This window comes from Pongo abelii, chromosome 20 (genome assembly GCF_028885655.2).
Source record: "Pongo abelii isolate AG06213 chromosome 20, NHGRI_mPonAbe1-v2.0_pri, whole genome shotgun sequence".
NCBI lineage: Eukaryota > Metazoa > Chordata > Mammalia > Primates > Hominidae > Pongo > Pongo abelii.
In genome coordinates this window covers 50,030,862-50,051,564 of record NC_072005.2, presented here as the reverse complement: position 1 = coordinate 50,051,564, position 20,703 = coordinate 50,030,862, and the positions used below count along the sequence as shown (strand labels likewise).

The 20,703-nt window shown below is 40.6% G+C and overlaps 2 protein-coding genes across 6 annotated transcripts in view; both read right to left on the bottom strand.

The window, feature by feature from the left end:
- Window positions 1-386: 386 nt before the first annotated feature.
- On the bottom strand, window positions 387-11,705 carry ZNF230 (zinc finger protein 230). The gene is given in 5 exon segments (NM_001133055.1): window positions 387-3,972; window positions 5,062-5,148; window positions 5,240-5,441; window positions 7,152-7,234; window positions 11,574-11,705. Coding segments are annotated over 2 exon segments (165 nt in total). The 5' UTR covers window positions 7,167-7,234; window positions 11,574-11,705; the 3' UTR covers window positions 387-3,972; window positions 5,062-5,148; window positions 5,240-5,291.
- Window positions 11,706-16,419: 4,714 nt separating this feature from the next.
- The window catches only part of ZNF155 (zinc finger protein 155), a 32,852-nt gene continuing 28,568 nt past the window's right edge, over window positions 16,420-20,703 (bottom strand). For all 5 annotated transcript variants that reach the window (XM_063719550.1, XM_009232724.4, XM_063719548.1 and 2 more), the window contains one exon: window positions 16,420-18,599. In XM_063719550.1, coding sequence (XP_063575620.1) covers window positions 17,218-18,599 — 1,382 coding nt within the window. In that variant the 3' untranslated portion in view covers window positions 16,420-17,217. The remainder of the gene's footprint in view (window positions 18,600-20,703) is intronic.

The window sequence follows — 20,703 nt, the reverse complement described above, 5'->3', positions numbered from 1 at the left end:
GCAGTGGCATGATCTCGGCTCACTGCAAGCTCTGCCTCTTGGGTTCATGCCATTCTCCTGCCTCAGCCTCCCGAGTAGCTGGGACTACAGGCGCCCACCACTACACTCAGCTAATTTTTTGTATTTTTAGTAGAGATGGGGTTTCACCATGTTAGCCAGGTTGGTCTCGATCTTCTGACCTCATGATCTGCCAGCCTCAGCCTCCCAAAGTGCTGGGATTACAGGCGTGAGCCACCGCACCTGGCCCAACCAGAGAGTATTTCACTTTGAAATGACTTCGAAATGCCCTAGTCATTGTGAACTTACATCATATGACAATATAGAGCATTTTATTCTGAGTATCTGAGTCCTGATACGTAAGTGATTAACATTAATAAGTTAGCAAATTTATTGCACTAAATTTACTGCTTTGATAAAACTGATGTTCACTGAGAAAAAATGCATAAAATTATAAAATGGAAAAACACCAGCAAATATTCATTGCCAGAGGAAAGAATATTTGTTCACAAATTACGTATATACACATTAAAAAGTCCCAGAAACACACAAAGATATTTGATTATGTTATGAAGGTTACAGTCAGATTTCACAAAGCTCACATTATGGTTTTCTCCTTTTACTGTATGTCTGGTGCCCTCATTTTATTGGTCTCATGTTATAGGAATAAATGCATTTCACACAAATTCTTGTTGAATACTTATTCCATTTTAAAATGGGGTGATATCATCCATGTGGTTTTCTATTTTTCACAGTTTTAACATCATAATAATAATTTCCTATCCCATTATTTCCAGGTAAAACACTTGTACCTTATACATTCTGATATACACTGCTTACAAAAGACTTATTTTTACTGCCAACAATAAAGAAGAGCATGTAAATGTCACTCCTACCCCAATCATGGATACATTTCATGAAATTACCAAACTCCGATAGGTTTCTCTTGGTATTTCATAGAGATAGGAAGAGAATATTAGGTTAGGTTTCCAAAAATTGTCAAATTGGCATAGCTTCTGAGTTGTTTGATAAAATAAATGCTACCACAATTAGAAGGCCATTATATCAAAGCCTGCATGGAAATATACAAGAAATCATGAGAATTCAGAACTAAGGAAGTTTTTTCCAACGTAACTACATCTTCCACGTAAAAAGTATTACTATAAATTTTGCCTTAACACTGTTAAAAAAATGTAATTGTGAAATATGCAGTGGACTGTTATTGACAAGTTAAGAAACAATTTTCAGCCTGTAGTGTGAGAAGAGTTACAAATGATTGTTGAATTTATATTGTATGCAACCAATGGAGCATTAGACAAAGCTACTAGTAGTAAAAATCCAACTTCAGAACAGAGGATGAGGGGAAGCCAGCAGCCAAGTACGACAGGGTAAGATTACCCAAAATAATGCTTTGGATTGCAGTACTGAGTGTATTCTGCATTTTAACTCAGGTGTCCCTGAATTATTTTTTGTAGATTTTTCTCTCCTAGATACAATTTTAAAATATCATATTTTCTCCTTTTGATTCATTTAACACATACTAAACATGTAAGTGCTAATCAGTGTTAAGGTCCTGAAGATGCAGAAAACAAGGTACCTGTAGTTAACATTCTAGTGGTCATCACTTTTGACATGGTCATCACTAGGGTTTTGTAAATGTGTGAACAAACTCTTATTCTAAGGTCTCTCCTGAATGACAAGTGTAAGTTCTGTTTGCAACCCTACTGCACAATTTACAAGAGTTCTCTACTATGATGGTCCTAGGATGACGGGAGTATGCTGAGCTATGGTGAAACACTGAATTTAACTTAAACAAATGTTTTCTGTCCTACAAGACTGGATGAAATATATTATCAGTATGGACTGTGATAAATTATGATATAAACACACACTGAAGTGCTTACCATATGCCTATTTTTAATGTTTTGCCCCTTTGTGAACTCTCAGATGAGATTATAGACAACTGAGCAGAGACTTTATCACACACCTCATTACTAAGGATTCTGTCCAACGTGGACACTCTGGTGCAGTTGAGGACTTGAGGCCTGAGGTGGTATGAAGCCATATCACCCTAGCCACACTTCCATAGTTTTGCTCTTGTGTCAAGCCTCTGAGGCATAAGATTCCAGTGATCTAGCAATCCCACTCTTGAGTATATCCAAAGCAAAGGAAATCAGTATATGGATCAGATATCTACACTACCATGTTCATTGGAGCACTATTCTTCACAATAGTTAAGATATGGAACCCACCTATGTATCCATCAATAGATAAATGAAGAAAAGGTGGCATATATACACACCAGAATACTCTTTGGGCATAAAAAGGAAACAAAATTGTGTCATTTGTGGCAACACAGATGAGCTTTGGAGGACATTATGGTAAACAATATAAGCTAAGCAAGGTAAGATAAATACTAACTGTCCTCACACACATATGGAAGCTAAAAAAGCTGATTTCATAGAAGTAGTGAGTAAAACAGTGGTTCTAGAAGCAGGGAAGTGTAGGGGTTAGGTGAGATAGCCAAAGATTGGGTAACAAGATACATAAGTATTGCTAGATAGGAGAAATACATTCTAGTGTTTAAAGCACCAAAGGTGACTATAATCAACAATAATTTATTGTTTCTTTTCAAATCACTAGAACAATGGATTTTGAATTTTCCCAAAACAAAGAAATGGTAAATGTTTAAGGTAATACACTAATTACATCAATTTGATCATTACGCATTATATACACATATTAAAATTTCATACCATATCCCATAAATATGTACAACTTACATATCATTTAAAAATAATGATAAAATTATATCCAGATTCAAGCGCCTCTTGTAGCGCTTCCCACAGTCCTCACATTTGGATGGGTTTTCTCCATTGTGGTCTCCTTGTTGGTCTTTACAGAAAGACCGGTGTACAAGCCTCTTTCCACAATCCTCACATTTGAAGGGTTTTTTCCGGCAGTGGAGTTTCTTATGATTCAAAATACTTGAAGCCCGGCTAAAGCTCTTCCCACATTCCTTACAATTATAAGGTCTCTCTCCAGTGTGGACCCTCTGGTGCAAGTTAAGACCTGACTTACTAATGTAGCCCTTCCCACACTCCTCACATCTGTATGGTTTTTCTCCACTGTGGATTCGCTGATGGATCAAAAGATATGAGGACCATCTGAAGCTCTTCCCACATTCTTTACAATTGTAGGGTTTCTGTCCTGTGTGAATCATCTGATGCTTATGCAAATCTAGGCTATCAGTGAAGCCTTTTCCACACTCCTCAGATTTGTACAGTTTCTCTGCTGTGTGGACCATGCAATGCCTATTAAGACTTGACCTAAGACAGAAGCTCTTACCACATATTTCACATTTGAACGGCTTCTCCCCAGTATGAATTCTGTGATGTTTCTGAAGCTGGAAATCATGAATGAAGGCCCTCCCACATTTCTCACAAATATAAGGTTTCTCTCCTGTGTGTAATTTGCAATGAACTTGAAGTATTGCTCTACATCTGAAGCCTTTCCCACATTGCTCACATTTGAATGGTTTCTCTCCAGTGTGGACTCTCTCATGAGTTTGCAGACATGAGCTCTGACTGAATTCCTTACCACGCATGTCACACTTACAGAGTTTCTCTCTCAAGTGAACTCTCTGGTGAATACGAAGAGCTGAGATGTAACAGAAGCTTTTTCCACACTCATTGCATGTATGAGACTTCTCTCCTGAGTGTAACTGCTGAGGAAGATCAAAGATGGCAACATCACTGAAGGATTGTTTACACTTCCCATTCTGTGAAGGTTTCTGTCCTTTATGAATTATAGATAGTCCTGCCTCAACCTGGGAGGGGACATCACCTTGTTCAAAGAACTGAGAATTATTTATGATGGAGTCTTGAGACTGGGTTAAGTAACTTGCAGTTTGTTCCCAGATTTGCTGGCAAGGGCAGTCTTCATGTGGTCCTGCTTCCGCAACAGTCTTGCCACCTATAAGGACACAGAATGAAGAGATGTGGACAAATGAAGACTTTGTTCGGTGTTTTTAAGATTTCACACTTAGGATATGGCATTCAACTTTAATGAATGTTCAGTTTATGTTTTCCCCATGCATCTTGTTTTCTGGTTTGTATGTGACCAATTTATAACCACACCATGTCTCATATGTCAAATCCTTGATGGAAATAACAGACTCAATTAAAAAATTGATATATACATTTAATTTGTTACTATTTCTAAGGAATTTTCTGGTCAGTCAAAAATCTTGCATGATAAATTACTAAATTAAAACATTATGTTCATAGTGAAATATAAATCAAAGGGAAATTTAAGGAAAAACAATAAGAAAATCAATAGTTTATATATCTGTGTTTATGTTGTATATCCTTACATAGAAGTTACCCTAAGTAAAAAGAAGTCAGGACTTTGTCCTCAGCATCTGAGAGGTAATCTCTAGGATCCTGACGTATCGTGCTGGAGGAGAGTGTCTTTGTTTGTCAGGGTGCCAACTCTGGATCACTCTGGATAGTGAAACAATATGATTTAGGGTTGTGGCTGGCCACTCCTTTTGAGGGTGAGGGGTGGGAGACCATCCTCCCCATGTCAGAAAGAACAATGTTTGTTGTTTAATCTGTGAAGTCTGTTATTTGTTACCAGCAACGGGGAATACAGTGTCCATGACAGACAGAGTAACAGCAGGGAAGACAACGTGGCTGGAAAAGATGGTGCAAGGGGGAGAGGACAGATGTAGTCAAGAGGCAGCAGTGGATGAAGAACAAACCACAGGGTCTCTAAAAGCCAATAAAGAGGTTGTAACTTTAATAACATTAATAAGCCATAAAGGCTTTTGGACCAAGGAGTGGAAAACTGACTTGCATTTCCCAAGGATCATTTTGGCTGCTCTGGGGAAAATAGATGTCAGGGTGGAAGGGAGGGAACAGGACCACCAGCCAGAAAGGGGTTTTAATAAACCAGGAAAGAGATTGGGCAATTTAGATCAGGGTGATAAAAGTGGGCACGGTCAGAAGTAAAACAAATGGGAAAGTCATGTACGAGGACACACAGTTGCTTGCTTCTTACCTGAATTTCCTTCTCTTTGGGTTGCTGTCTCCATCATCCAAAACTTTTCTTCCCTTAGGAAGTGGAAAGGGTGGAATGGTTGATGCCCTGTGAACGTGCAGAGTCATGTGCTTAATACCAATTCATTCTAGGTAATATCAGGTAAAATTTACTGGAAATTTAAGTTCCCACTGCATACACAAACTTGAATACTCCAGGATACAAAGCCACTCCTGAGGCCTGATGTTCCATTACAGAGGGTGCCCGTGCTCACCCACTGAGAGCAGGTTCATGAAGTTCTCAAGCATCACATCTTGGTATAGCTTCCTCTGGGCAGGGTCCAGCAGCCCCAGCTCCTCCTCAGTAAAGAACACAGCCACGTCCTTGAAAGTCACTGCCTCCTATAACATCAAGGATATATAACCTCAATCTTATGACCATGGACTACAGGGGGAGGAGCAGCATTGAGCAGGTGGAGAAGTGGAGGTCAACTTAATAGATTTCCTACTCATTCTGTCTGTATCCTGACTGATTTTCCTGAGCTCCACCAGAAGTGCAATCATGAAAAAGACCTCCTGTATTTTTACTTTGTGCACTTACTGAGTGTCCTTGTAAGTAACCCCTTAGGATTTCAAATGGTGCATCCTAGGCTACACCTATATAGGTTTCAATGAATCTTGCCAATTGCCCCAGTTGCCCCAGCAACAATGAACAATTCAGTCTCAACCTTGTTTGATGAGGCTTATTGTCCTCCTCTCTCAGACCCAAACCCTGGATGCTATCACTTTTCTTTAGTATTTGCCAAACTAACAGGTTTTAGGTAACTATTTTCAAAGTGGCCTTGGATCCATTCTCCCCACTTTCTTGTTTACAGGTCTCAAGAATAACCATAAATGTGCTAGTTATGCAATGTCCTTCCTAGAGAAGATAACATCTTTTTATTGTTTTTTTATTTTTATGCCTTCTTTGGTTCTAGTCCAATCCATAAAAGATAATATCTTGAGTTAGGGAGGAACTGCTCAGTAAGTCATGTTGCCCCTGAGGCATATAACCCGGGACAGGCTGCCCCTTGGGGCGCCTCAGCTATGGTGCAAATGGGGCATGTGCAGTCATGACTCCACCCAGTCTAGGCAGCTTTCTGGAGCCTTGGAGGACTGGCTCACAGTGGATCATAGGCTTCTGTTGTCCCTTGCTACCTATATGTAATAAATCTGCTTTATGTAATGTGTCATATATGAGTGTGCTCTCTCATAGTGGACTCGCCAAGTCTGTAACTAGTGAACCTGTTCCATGGAATTGGTGCAGCCAGCAGGGTCCAATTTGACAGAACTCTGGACTGGCAAAGGGGGAGGACTTATATCCTGGGCAATTGGCCCAGTGCAGTGATGGCAGCCTGGGGGTGCAGGCTGGACAGCAGCCTGCTTTATTTATCTATCTTTATAAAGAAGATAGAATGATAAGTGGGACACAGGCCACCCCTCTACAGATGTGAGCTGGCTGCATGGATTGAGACAGAGAGGACAGAATATGGAAACACAGGAGCTTGGTGCGTGATCTGCTGATTGCGACACCTTAAATAATAGCTCATTCCTGGGGCCAGAGGACTCAAGAGGTGGGTAAAGTGGGTCAGAGGGTCCCTGGAGCATCTAAGAGAGATGGAGCCAACATGTGTAATATGGGCCTCCACAGAAAGGGGGACCAACTATCTGATGGACAAGTATGAAGAAAACCAGAAGGACATGTTATCTTGGTGTATAGCGCACCCTTGACATAAGGAACTCCATCATCAATACAAATACAGTTATGAAAGTACAAGGAACAGCACAAGAAGAAAAAACAGGCTAATTTGAGAGCAAGGAGGTAAAGAAGTGGGAGCACTGTTCATTCCTACTAATTTTTCTACTCCATAATGTAACAGTAAAAAACAAAACAAAACCCAAACCAAAAACCAAATGCGAAGTCAACAAAAAAGAGACAAAGGAAGCAACTGGCACACAACAGGTCCCAAATGCCCATTTCCTCCTTGAGTCTTCCCAAGATAGAGAAAAATATATGACAAGATGAGCAATATGATGGAATTTTAATAGCAAGAGAGGTGAGCTATTGCTCACCTTGAATGTGGTCATTTTTCCTCCTACTTTTTGGAATCTTCAGAGTCCTGAGTAATGGAGCACGAAGGAAGGTGGAATTGTGCCTGGAAAATGCCAGAGACAGCAAAAAGAGAGACATGAAATGGAGGCTGGGGATGCTATGTAGCAACATGGATATGTATTATGAATGATCACAGCAGCATTATTCATACTAACCCAAAAACTGTGCACAACCAAAATGCCTTCCAAAATGGAACAACCAAAATGCACAACCAAAATGGGTCAATGGATAGAAAAATCATGGCATATCCATATAATGGAATCTAATTTGGAAATTAAAAGGAATGAAGTACCAGCTCATGCTACAACATGCACGAACCTTGGAAACATAATAAGAGAAAGAAGCCAGTCACCAAAATCCATGGATTATATGATTCCATTTATATGAAATGTCCGAATAGGCAAATGTATACATAGAGGAAAAGTACGTTAGTGGTTGCTCCAGATTTGGGGTGAGGATGAGGTTTAATTGTAAATGGGCACAGAGTCCAACTGGGGGTGAAAAATAACTAAACTGAATTATGATGATGGTTACTCCACTTTACAAAGTTCCTAAAGATCACTGTACTCCTGAAATGAGTGAATGCTTTATGTAAAATATACCTCAATAGAGTTGAAAAAAAATTGCTAATCCACATGTCATTTACCTTCATAAGACTGAATTCTGAGTCCATATTGTTGGAAGATTTATAGTTGAGCAAACAAATGAATAAATGAAGAGAACTAGAAGCTCATCTTTAGTAGAATGCCCACTAATAATGCATCTTCCAATAAGAAACTTCAGTTTTTTTAAAAAAGGTAACTTTACAGCAGACAAATCTGAAAGACATCATCTTGGCCAAGTGAACATAGTTGAGATCACCAGTGAAGGGACAAACCGACATCATGTGAACCCTGTTATGTTGCAATAAAGAGGAAACCTCATCCCTTGTGCAATATCCTTACCAACAATACATAATCTGAAACTAAACATGAAATATATCAAACTCCAAATGAACATCTTTCTCCAAAATAACTTTCCTATTAAAAAAAAGAAACCACCATGTTTATAAAAGACAAAGACTGTGGAATCTTACCAGACTAAAGAAACTATGGAATGTGACAACTAAAGACAATGCATAAACTGGACTTTGAATGGCGTTGCAGGTGAAGGGTAGGGCAGGGGACGGTCATAACGACTTTACTGTTTTTTGAGACAGAGTCTCGCTCTGTCACCCAGGCTGGAGTGCAGTGGCGCGATCTCAGCTCACTGCAACCTCCACCTGCTGGGTTCAGGTGATTCTCTTGCCTCAGCCTCCAGAGTAGCAGGGATTACAGGAGCATGCCACCACACCCGGCTTTTTAAAAAATATTTTTAGTAGAGACAAGGTGTCACCATATTGGCCAGGCTGGTCTCAAACTCCCGACCTAAGGTGATCCACCCGCCTTGGCCTCCCAAGATGCCGGGATTACAGGCGTGAGCCACCGTGCCTGGCATACGACTTTAAATGAAAAATTGAACAAATTTAAATATGTAACTACAGATTAGATAACAGGATGTTAGGTAATATGCTATCCAACACTATCTAATGAGTAACACTACAACTACTAGAAGTCTTTTAACAGATCTGATATGTAATACATAACAATATTATTTAATATCTAATATTATCTAGCATGTTATGTGAAACCCTATACCATCCCTTCCTAAATACCTCTTACCAAAACACCCCACATTTACATGGTATGTGGGCTTCCTTGCTGCACAAAGCTATAATCAGCTGTCTCTGGTTAGTTATGTTCCTGGTGGTATTTGGCTGATGGTCATCAACAAAGCAACCGGGAAAAATGTAAACAACTGGCAAATTTGGATAGAGTATGAGAACTCCTTATACTATTTTTGCAACTTTTCTATAGCTTTTAAATGATATAAAAATGAAAATATTTTATTTTATTATTTTATTATTTTTTTTTAATTTTTTTTTTTTTTGAGACAGAGTCTTGCTCCGTAGCCCAGGCTGGAGTGCAGTGGCGTGATCTCGCTGACTGCAAGCTCATGCCATTCTCCTGCCTACGGAGTAGCTGGGACTACAGGCGCCCGCCACCACGCCCGGCTATTTTTGTGTATTTTTTTTTAGTAGAGACGGGGTTTCACCGTGTTGGCCAGGATGGTCTCGATCTCCTGACCTCGTGATCTGCCTGCCTTGGCCTCCCAAAGTGCTGGGATTACAGGCGTGAGCCACTGTGCCCGGTGAAAATATTTTAGACATCAGGAAATAGTCATAAGGATAATGGGAATAATAAAATTGAGCATTATATAATATGTCAGTTCACTAGTTTATTTTATTATTATTATTATTTTTTTTTGAGTCTCACTCTGTTGCCCAGGCTGGAGTGCAGTGGCATGATCTTGGCTCACTGCAACCTCCACCTCCCGGGTTTAAGCAATTCTCCTAAATCTCTTTATTTGTATTTTTAGTAGAGATGGGGTTTCACCATTTTGGCCAGGCTGGTCTCAAACTACTGACCTCAAGTGATCCACCTGCCTTGGCCTCCCAAAGTGCTGGGATTATAGGCATGAGCCACTGCAACCAGCCTCACTAATTTAGTCTCTATTAGCAGTATTTAAAATTTTTCTATAGTTAAAAGACATATGGGAAAACACATTAAAATATAACAATTTTTAAAAAAATGTTTATAAACAAATATAGAAATAGACACAAAGAAAGACTAAAAAGAAATCAATTAGAAGCTTAACAGTTACTATCTTTACATCTTGGATTCATGGGTAATTAAAAAACTTTTTCTACTCTCATTTCTCGCATTTCAGACTTCTCCACAATGATACAGTTCCACAACAATACGAAATACTTGGAAAACATGAAACAAAATAGTTGAGAAATTTTTTAAAATTCCTAGACGTCCAAGCCCATGAGCCTTGCTCTCAACGTCCTTTCAATCAGGTCCTAACTTGCTTTCCCCACGAGTCCAGCTAGTTCCTCTGCCTCAATGAGAATGTATCCAAGAGATGATCAACTCAGGCTCTGACCTGGACTGCCTAGGTGCCAACCCCAGCTCTACCTCTCACTAGTTGGCTGCTTTGCACCCTGTGTCTCACTCTCATCTTTAAAACAGAGAAAAGCAATACTTCAGAGAGCCACAGTGTGGCCTAAATTTATTTGTATAAAGCACTTAGAATGAAGTTACCAATTACGGCTTAATGATTATCAACAGCCATACCCGAGGACACACTCTCAGTTGGGTGAACATCTCTATAAAAGAAAAAAGCCACTATTCACAATAGCAAAGACTTGGAACCAACCCAAATGTCCAACAATGATACACTGGATTAAGAAAATGTGGCACATATACACCATGGAATACTACGCAGCCATAAAAAATGATAAGTTCATGTCCTTTGTAGGGACATGGATGAAATTGGAAATCATCATTCTCAGTAAACTATCGCAAGGACAAAAAACCAAACACCGCATGTTCTCACTCACAGATGGGAATTGAACAATGAGAACACATGCACACAGGAAGGGGAACATCACACTCTGGGGACTGTTGTGGGGTGGGGGGAGGGGGGAGGGATAGCATTAGGAGATATACCTAATGCTAAATGGCGAGTTAATGAGTGCAGCACACCAGCATGGCACCTGTATACATATGTAACTAACGTGCACATTGTGCACATGTACCCTAAAATTTAAAGTATAATAATTAAAAAAAAAAAAAGAAAAAAGCCAAGGACCAATCACATAGAGATTTTCCCTCAGTAGCCAAGAAGTCCCCTCCCTGCAGCTCTTTTAGAAAGGTCAGGCTGGGGAAGGCGAAAGTTGTGAAATACCCTGACTGCATCGCGGTCCCCCATAAAAGTTAAATGCTCTCCGCCCTTCGTGGAAGCGGACGCAACTCTCGCTTTCCTAAAACGAGGTCAGAAGGCCTCCCGGGATCATCCAGCGTCCTGCAGATATTAGGGAGAAGGAACAGGGCCCCTGCAGCTGGAGCTATGACCCCACCCGGGGACCTGACCTCTTCGGGAAGTTAACAAGAGACCACCAGTCACCAAGTGACACGGACTGCTTTAAGGTTCTCATTTACGTTATCTCTTTCAGTTACCAAAAACGATTCTACTAGGATGGTTCTAATGTCCCCATTACAAAAAACAGCAATGGAAAGTATAAGGACATTGAGTAACACTCCATGTCACACCGCGAGAAAGCGGTCGCACACGTAGGGTGGAGGGAGGCAGGCTGAGCGAGGTCAAAGTCCTGGAAACGCTCACAGCATGGCACAGAGGACCCCGCCAATTCCAACCCCCGGGATGCCAGCACAGCACCCCCATCCCAGAAAGCTTCCGTGGACGGGAACAACACCCCATTCCCCGCCCCACCAAACCTCCGCTCTGCGCCAAGGCTTCTTTTCCCTTGCTTGAATCATCGATCATCAGGTCGTTGCGACCCCAGGCAAAGGTGACAAGTTCAGAAGGACCCGCCAGACGCAGAAATGGCTCAAACTACGCGGTTACGTAGCAACCGCAGGCTCACAGACCGGAAGTGTTCGCGCCTCCACAGAGCGTCTGGACTCCACTTCCCAGAATTCCCCGGTTCAACTGCTTGGGCCAAAGGGTCCACCACGCCATGAAGTTGATGGACTACAGTTCCCAGAATTCACTCGTCCACCCGCCTGGGCCAACTTGCCCGCGACTCAGGGTGTGTCTGGACTCCACTTCCTTCAATGCCAAAGGAAAATGTCTATAATCTCACTCTTCAGCAGGAAGCGTTTGGACTCCGCGGTGGTCCTTGACTACACACACCGAAATGCCCACCGGGATCGTATCCCATATCTCTGAGCGCCTGATGGGGAATGTGGACTGTGACCCTGTAGATCGTCCTTCTCTCTCCCTGAGTTTTTGAGGGAAAATATTGTATAGACAGGAATTCCTGAAGTCTAAACCCTTCCCACGAGGATTAGGATAACCTGACGATGGAAGGTTAAAACTAAGGGTTTAAAGGATGAGCCAGGTGGAATGATTTGGCAGGGGCAATGAGGAGCAGGAAGACACCAGCCCCTACTCCAGAAGCTGTGGGACCACTGGTTTGGCAGGAAAAGCCACCCCCATTTAAGATCACAGCTACCAGTGGAGAAGCGGTGTCGTCATGGAATAGCTATCTTCCCATAAACTTTTCATGGTATTCATATTTCTCCTTAGACGTAGAAACATCAAATTTCAGCGAATGTAGTGAATTGCTCAGTGCCTCAGAGCAATAATGACTGATGAAGAGCTAGGCATTGGTATCAATCTTACATTGAGATTGTAAATGCAGTAAAACGGGAAGATTCTATAGGTGAGGGAGCATGTTTTATTTATAGTTTCTTCCTGGCCGAGCGCAGTGGCTCAAACCTGTAATGCGAGCCCTTTCGGAGGCCAGGGCAGGACGTTCCCTTCCCAGGAATTCGAGAGCCAGCCAGGACAATACAGGGAGACTTCATCTCTATAATTTTTTTTTTAAGTGGTCAGGCGTGGTGGCCTGATCTTGGGACAAGTCCCAAGTACTCAGGAGGCTGAGGTGGGAGGATCGCTGAAGCCCAGGAGTTTGATTGAGGCTGCAGTGAGCTATGATACCACCTCTGCACTCCAGCCTAGGCAACAGACACCTCAATAATTTTTTTAAAAAAATTAAGTTTCTTCCTATTTCTTGGTGAAACATAATTTCTTTATTATAGTTAGCAATTTAAAAACTGGCATTGGTTAAAAAATAATAATAGTATAAAGCTAAATTAGGTAACAATTCATCTAAAAACCTGCTCTTTTGAAGGTAACTTTTTTTCTCCCTATAAACATACATTGGCCTATAAACCAGTATTCTTCTTTTTAAAAAAATGGAGTCTACTGTTTATCTATTTTTCTAAACTAAAAACTTTTCAAAATTTTGTTTAGACACAAAAATAAGGTGACTGTGCCAAACTTACGATGCCAAACATCCGCTCTCTGAAAACTGAGTGATCACTATTCATATGCCAGTTATAGCTGTATCCTTGATCTACTCTGCCTTCCCGAAAGATAAAATGTTTTGACACACTCAATCGTAGCATGCACGGAACTGAGCCTAAGAGGTTAAGGGCACTTGGCATCAAAGGTCCCTTCTGCTTCCCAGGTCCTTGCTCTCTGGGTCTGTGATGGGAGGAGCAGCCTCTATGATCTCTGAGATGCCTTTGGGGTCATTCTTCCAGTGTTAGTGACAGCAGGTCCTGGCTTCAGTTGACATGACCAATCCAAACTAATCTCCTAAATCGGTTGCTTATCTCTACCGTTGTTTTATCCAGAACAGGTTTTCTAATTTTTTTCCAAAGTAGATAGGCTGTGAATTTTTAAAATTCTTAGTTCTGTTTCCCTTTTAATTAATAATTCTGACTTTCTGTGGGGTCCCCCCCGACAACGTGGGAATTCTGGGAGATACAATTCAAGCTGAGATTTGGGTGGGGACACATCCAAACCATGTCATTGATGACATTGACAAAAACAACAGGGAAAGGACTCCCTATTCAATAAGTGCTGCTGGGATAACTGGCTAGCCACATGCAGAAGATTGAAACTGGTCCCCTTCCTTACACCATATACAAAAATCAAGCTGGGCGCTGTGGCTCACCTCTGTAAAAATTGGTAATAATGTCCCCACTTTTAGTTACCTGAGTCTTTATTTTTTAGTCAGTCCTGCTAAAGTTTTCACAATTTTGTTAGTCTTTCAGAATAACCAACTCTTGGTTTGGTTGATTTTCTTTGTATTCTTCTTCTCTATTTTATTTATTAATACTTTAATCTTTATTATTTCCCTCCTAATCACTTTCTGTAAGATTCTCTTTTTCTAGTTCATGAAAATAAAATTAGGCTGTGGATGTCAGATCTTTCTTCTTTTTTAATATAAGCATTTACAGATATAAATTTCCCTCCTCCTACTGCTTTTGCCTCATTCCAAAAGTTTTGGCCATTGTTTTCATTTTCAGTTGTCTCCAGGTATTTCCTAATTTCACTCCTGATTTACTCTGACATATTATTTAAGAGTGTGTTGCATGCACACGTATGTTTATTGTGGCACTATTCACAATAGCAAAGACTTGGAACCAACCCAAATGTCCATCAATGATAGACTGGATTAAGAAAATGTGGCACATATACACCATGGAATACTATGCAGCCATAAAAAAGGATGAGTTCATGTCCTTTGTAGGGACATGGATGAAGCTGGAAACCATCATTCTGAGCAAACTATCACAAGGACAGAAAACGAAACACTGCATGTTCTCACTCATAGGTGGGAACTGAACAATGAGAACACTTGGACACAGGGTAGGGGACATCACACACCAGGGCCTGTTGTGGGGTGGGGGGCGGCGGGAGGGGTAGCATTATGAGATATACCTAATGTAAATGACGAGTTAATGGGTACAGCACACCAACATGGCACATGTATACATATGTAACAAACCTGCACACTGTGCATATGTACCCTAGAACTTAAAGTGTATATATATATATAAAAAGAGTGTGTTGTTTAGTTTCACATACTTGTGAATTTTCCACTTTTCATGATGTGATTGAATTTCAGCTTTTGTGATCTAGATTATAATTGGAAAAGATTTTTATGATATTAAATTTTTGTATTAAGATGTTTTATTGAATTTATTACAATGTTTTCAGCCTGTAGTGTGAGTAAAATTACAAATTATTGTTGAATTTATATTGTATTCAACCAATGGAACACTACACAAAGCCACAAATACTAAGAATGCAACTTCGGAATAGAGGAGGAGGGGAAGACAGGAACCAAGTGTGAACAGATATTATCAAAAATAATGCTGTGAACTGCAGTATTTAGTGTACTCTGCATTTCAACTCAGGTGTCCCTGAATTATTTGTAGATTTCCTCTCTTAGATACAATTTTAAAACATTGCATTTGCTTTTTTTTTTTTATTATACTTTAAGTTTTAGGGTACATGTGCACAATGTGCAGGTTAGTTACATATGGCTTGCTCCTTTTGATTCATCTAACACATAGTGAACACAAAGTGATAATCAGTGTTAAAAGTTGTGAAGATGCAGCAGAAAACACATGTCGCTGACATTCTAGTGGTAATCAACTTTGATATGTTCATGATTAGTTTTGTAAATGCATGAATGAACTCTTATTTTAAGGCCTGTCTCCTGAATAACTGTAACTGTCAAACTTTTGTTTGAAGCCCTACTGCACAACTTACAAGGGTTCTCCACTATGACACTCCCAGGACCACTGGGGTATGCTGAGCTATGGCCGAAACAGGCTTTAACTTAAATGTTTTTTTCTCCTACAGGACTGGATGAAATGTATCATCAGCATGGATTCTGTGATAAATTACAAGGTACAAACTCAAAGGGAACTGCTTTCTATGTGCCTCATATTTTAATGCTTCTCCCCTTTGCGAATGCTTAGGTGAGACTGTAGTCATGAAACTGAATAAAGACTTTATTACAAACATTACTGAGCCTTCTCTCCAATGTGGACATTCTGAAGTTGAAGACTTGAGGCCTGAATGAAGAACATACCACCCTCCTCATACTTCCATAGTTTCTCTCCCGTGTGGAGCTTCTGAAGCATAATAAAATTCAAGTGATCCAGCAATTCTACTACTGGGTATATCCAAATGAAAGGAAATGAGTATGTCGAGGAGATATCTACACTCCCAGGTTCTTTGTAACACTACTCACAATAGTCAAGATATGGAATTCACCTAAGTGTCTATCAATACATGAATGAAGAAAAGGTGGCATATATACACAATGGAATCCTCTTTAGACATAACAAGGAAACAAAATTTTATCATTTGTGGCAACATGGATGAGTTTTCAAGGACATTGTTAATATAAGCCAAGCAAAGAAAGAGAAATACTGTCATCACTCATATGGAAGTCAAAAAAAGTTGATTTTGTAGTAGAGAGTAGAACAGTGGATGTAGACAGGCAAGGAAGTGTAGGAGGTAGGTGAGATGGCCAAAGGCTGGCTAACAGATAGAAAAGAGGTAGAGGGGAAGAGTAAGTTCTACTGTTCTGCAGCACTAAAGGTGACTATCATCAACAATTATTTAAAAATTGCTAAAAATGTGTTGTAGTCTCACAAATGCACCACACTGTAGCAGTCTCTCTTGTGATGTATCCCCCGGAGTTCTTAATCTCACGTCCAATATGATTAAGAAGCACAGACACAAGGGTGAAATTGGAGTAAAAGTTTAATAAGTGAAAGAAAAAAGCTCTTCACAGTGGAGATGGGGATCCAAATAAGTTGCCCAGTATGAGGCTGGGGTCTGGGGTTTGTATGGACTGGGAAGGGGAAGGAATGCACTTAGCCTGCGGGCTGTCTTGGAGAAAGCGTGATTCAGCTTGGTCTGGGACTTTGGCCCGGGACCAATCAGGAACTGAAGTGATGATTCATAAGGGCTATTCAGCTTGGCCTGGGACCAATCAGGAGCTGAAGTGATGATTTACAAAGGCTGGGCTTTTCCTTTTCCACAAAAGAAAGTGCCAACCTGAACCTACTGAAGCCCACTGTGTTCATGCCCACAAAAGAAGAAACTTTTTCCTGGGAGCTGCTGATTATACAAAGGACAAAGGCATTTCTGTGTCAGGTCTTTTTCCCTTAACTGAATGAGCCGGAGGTTTGTGTGACTTTTTACCTGAATGGGCTGGAGGTTCTTCTATCTGTGCAGCCACGGGCACGTCTCCAGGCACAATCCCCTGTGCTAGTTCCCTTATCAGTGCCTGTAGCTTGATTTTCTTCCCCAGACTGCTTTTTATGTTATGTGGGGATGAGGCACTGACCCGTTTGGTGGGGGGTCTCCAGGGACCCTTCCCTTGCTGTCTACCAACTCCTCTCAAATGGATTTTGAATTTTCCAACACAAAGAAATGGTAAATGTTTGAGGTAACAGATACACCAATTACACTGATTGGATCACTATAAATTATATGCACACATTAAAATATCACATTGTACCCCATAAATATGAACAATTATGTGTCATTTAGAAATAATGATAAAAGTATATCCAGATTCAAGCGCCTCTTATAGCGTATCCCACAATCCTCACATTTGGATGGGTTTTCCCCACTATAGTCTCTCGGCTGGTCTTTACGGTATGTCCTGTGTACAAGCCTCTTTCCACAGTCCTCACATTTGAATGGTTTTTTCTGGCAGTGGAGTCTCTTATGATTCAAAATACTTGAGGCCCGGCTAAAGCTCTTCCCACATTCCTTACAATTATAAGGTCTCTCTCCCGTGTGGACCCTCTGGTGCAAGTCAAGATTAAACTTAGTAACATAGCCCTTCCCACACTCCTCACATTTATATGGCTTTTCACCATTGTGGGATCTCTGATGGGAAGACAGTTGTGAATTTGTATAAAATCCCTTCCCACATTCTTCACATTTGAAGGTTTTTTCTCCACTGTGGACTCGCTGATGGTTCAAAAGGCATGAGGACCATCTGAAGCTCTTCCCACATTCTTTACAATTATATGGTTTCTCTCCTGTGTGGACCACCTGATGCTTATAAAAATCTAGCCTACCAATGAAGCCTTTTCCACACTGCTCACATCTGTATGGTTTCTCTCCTGTGTGCACCATGCAATGCCTATTAAGTGCTGATCTCTGATGAAAGCTCTTATCACAGGTATCACACCTAAATGGTTTTTCTCCTGTGTGAACCATGGAATGGCTCTTAAGTCTTGACCTAAAATGGAAGCTCTTACCACATGTATCACATTTGAATGGTTTCTCCCCAGTATGGATTCTCTTATGTTCCTTAAGCTGGGAATCATGAATGAAGGCCTTCCCACATGCCTCACAAATGTAAGGTTTCTCTCCTGTGTGTAATTTATGATGAACATTAAGTGCTGATCTACGACTGAAACCTTTACCACATTGCTCACATTTGAATGGTTTCTCTCCAGTGTGGACTCTCTCATGAATTTGCAGATGTGAGCTTTGACTGAATTCCTTGCCACACACATCACACATAAAGAGTTTCTCTCCCACGTGGACTCTCTGATGAACATGAAGAGCTGAGATGTAACAGATGCTTTTTCCACACTCATCACATGTATGAGACTTCTCTCCTGAGTATAACTGCTGAGGAAGACCAAAGATGGAAACATCACTGAAGGACTGTTTACACTTCCTACCCTGGGAAGGTTTCTGTCCTGTGTGAATTGTGGGTAGTCCTGCTTCAATCTGGGAGGGGACATCACCATTTTCAAAGAACTGAGAGTTATTTATGATAGAGTCCTGAGACCTGGTTAAGTCTTTTGCAATTTGTTCCCAGATTTGCTGGCAGGACCACTCTTCATGTGCTCCTGCTTCTGGAACAGACTCCAACTCAGTTTGGATCTTGCCTCCTATAAAGACAGATTTAAGAGATGTGTACAGGTGAAGCCTTTATTCAGTGCTCTCAAGGTTTTACACTTAGGACATGACATTAAACTTTAATGAATACAGAGAACGTTCAGTTTCCAAGTACACCTTGATTTCTGGTTTGCATGAGGCCAATTCAGAACCACATCATGTCTCACATGTAAAATCCTTGATAGAAATAATAGACTTAATTTAAAAATATGATATACATTTAACTTGTTACTATTTGTAATGAATTTCCTAGTCAGTCCAATATCTTGCGTGATAAATTATGAAAATAAAAATATATGTACATAATGAAATATGAATCAAAAGGAACTTTAAGGAAAAGCAATAACTTAATCAATACTTTGTATATTTGTATTTATGCTGTATATCCTTATAAAGAAGTTAAACTAGGCCAGGTGCGGTGGCTCAAGCCTGTAATCCCGGCACTTTAGGATTGATCACTTGAGTCCAGGAGTTCGAGACCAGCCTGGGCAATATAGCAAAACCCTGTCCCTACTAAAAATACAAAAATTAGCCAGCTGTGGTGGCGCACTCTGTAGTCCCAGCTACTTGGGAGGCTGAGGTGGAAGGATTGCTTGAGCCTGGGAGGTGGAAGTTGCAGTGAGCCCTGGGTGACAGAGCAAGACCCTGTCTCAAAAAAAAAAAAAAAAAAAAAAAAAATTGCTGGGTGCAGTGGCTCACACCTGTAATCCCAGCATTTTGGGAGGCCAGAGTGGTCAGATCACTTGAGGTCAGGAGTTCAAGACCAGCCTGGCCTTGAAACCCCATCTCTGCTAAAAATACAAAAATTAGCCAGGTTGGTAGCACATGCCTGTAGTCCCAGCTACTCAGGAGGCTGAGGCAGGAGAATTGCTTAAACCTGGAAGGCAGAGGTTGCAGTGAGCTGAGATTGAGATCATACCACTGCACTCCAACCTGGGAGACAGAGCAAGACTCTGCCTCAAAAAAAAAAAAAAAAAAAAGTTAACCTAACCAAAAAGAGGTTGGGACTTTGTCCTCAGCATCTGAGAGGTAACCACTAGGATCCTGAAGTGTCATACCTCAGGAGAGTGTCTTGGTTGGCTTGAAGGCAAACACTGGATCACTCTGCATAGTGAAACAATATAATTTACAGCTGTAGCTGGCAAAACCTTTGGGAGACTGGGAGTGGGAGATGCTCCTCTCCATGTCAGAAATAAGCAATGTGATTTAAGGTGGAGCTTTAGGTCACAGAGAGTTAGTGGACCAGGAGACTGATTAATCACCTAGGAATCATCAATCAATAATGGCTCCGTAATGGAGACCCAATAATTACTCTGGATCCCAGCACTCAGGTGAGTTTCTATGACTGACAGTACTTTGAGTCTAAGTCATACCTTAATCCTGGGAATGTAACACATCCTACTCTGCCAGGAGAATACAATAGAAGGTCCGCATTTGGTTATTCTCATCTGGATCCTGTTTTATTTGTTTTTCTCTAAGTATAATATACATCTTTTCCCTGTAAAAATCAGTCAGTGAGAATAAAAGTATTCAGTGAGTTCTGAGAGTTTAGAAAATTATTGAATGTGAAGGTAGTTTTGAAAACCTCCCGAATTTGCACTTGGTGTGAAGTGAGAGCAGTTCTCTGTAAAATGTCTCAGTAAATTTTGTAGTTGGTTGAACTCTTCACAACATTAAACATCAAACACCTTGTAGTGTTTCTATGTACACATTCAAAGTATCCCTGCACAAGAATTTTGCACAGCATATGTAAAATACTTAATCTTACTTTTCTGTATTGATATGGACAGTAACTTGGTTATCTGAAAGAGTACAGGGACACACAACTACAGTTCTGAGGGGAATCTGAAAGGCTGTCCTTCCAGGGGTCCACAAAGGGGGATGCTCCTGAGCAGACAATCAAAAATGTGAAGAATCACATGGAATGAAAAGAAAGCCTATGACGCAGATAAATAGGACTTTATAACTTTTTATATTGAAGACTACACATTAGTGAGCTATGAAATACAGTTAAACTCTGCAATAAACATTTTCAAAAAAGAACTGGAATGTAAATTATCACAGCATCATGACAAGCGGGAAAGTGGTTATTCCATG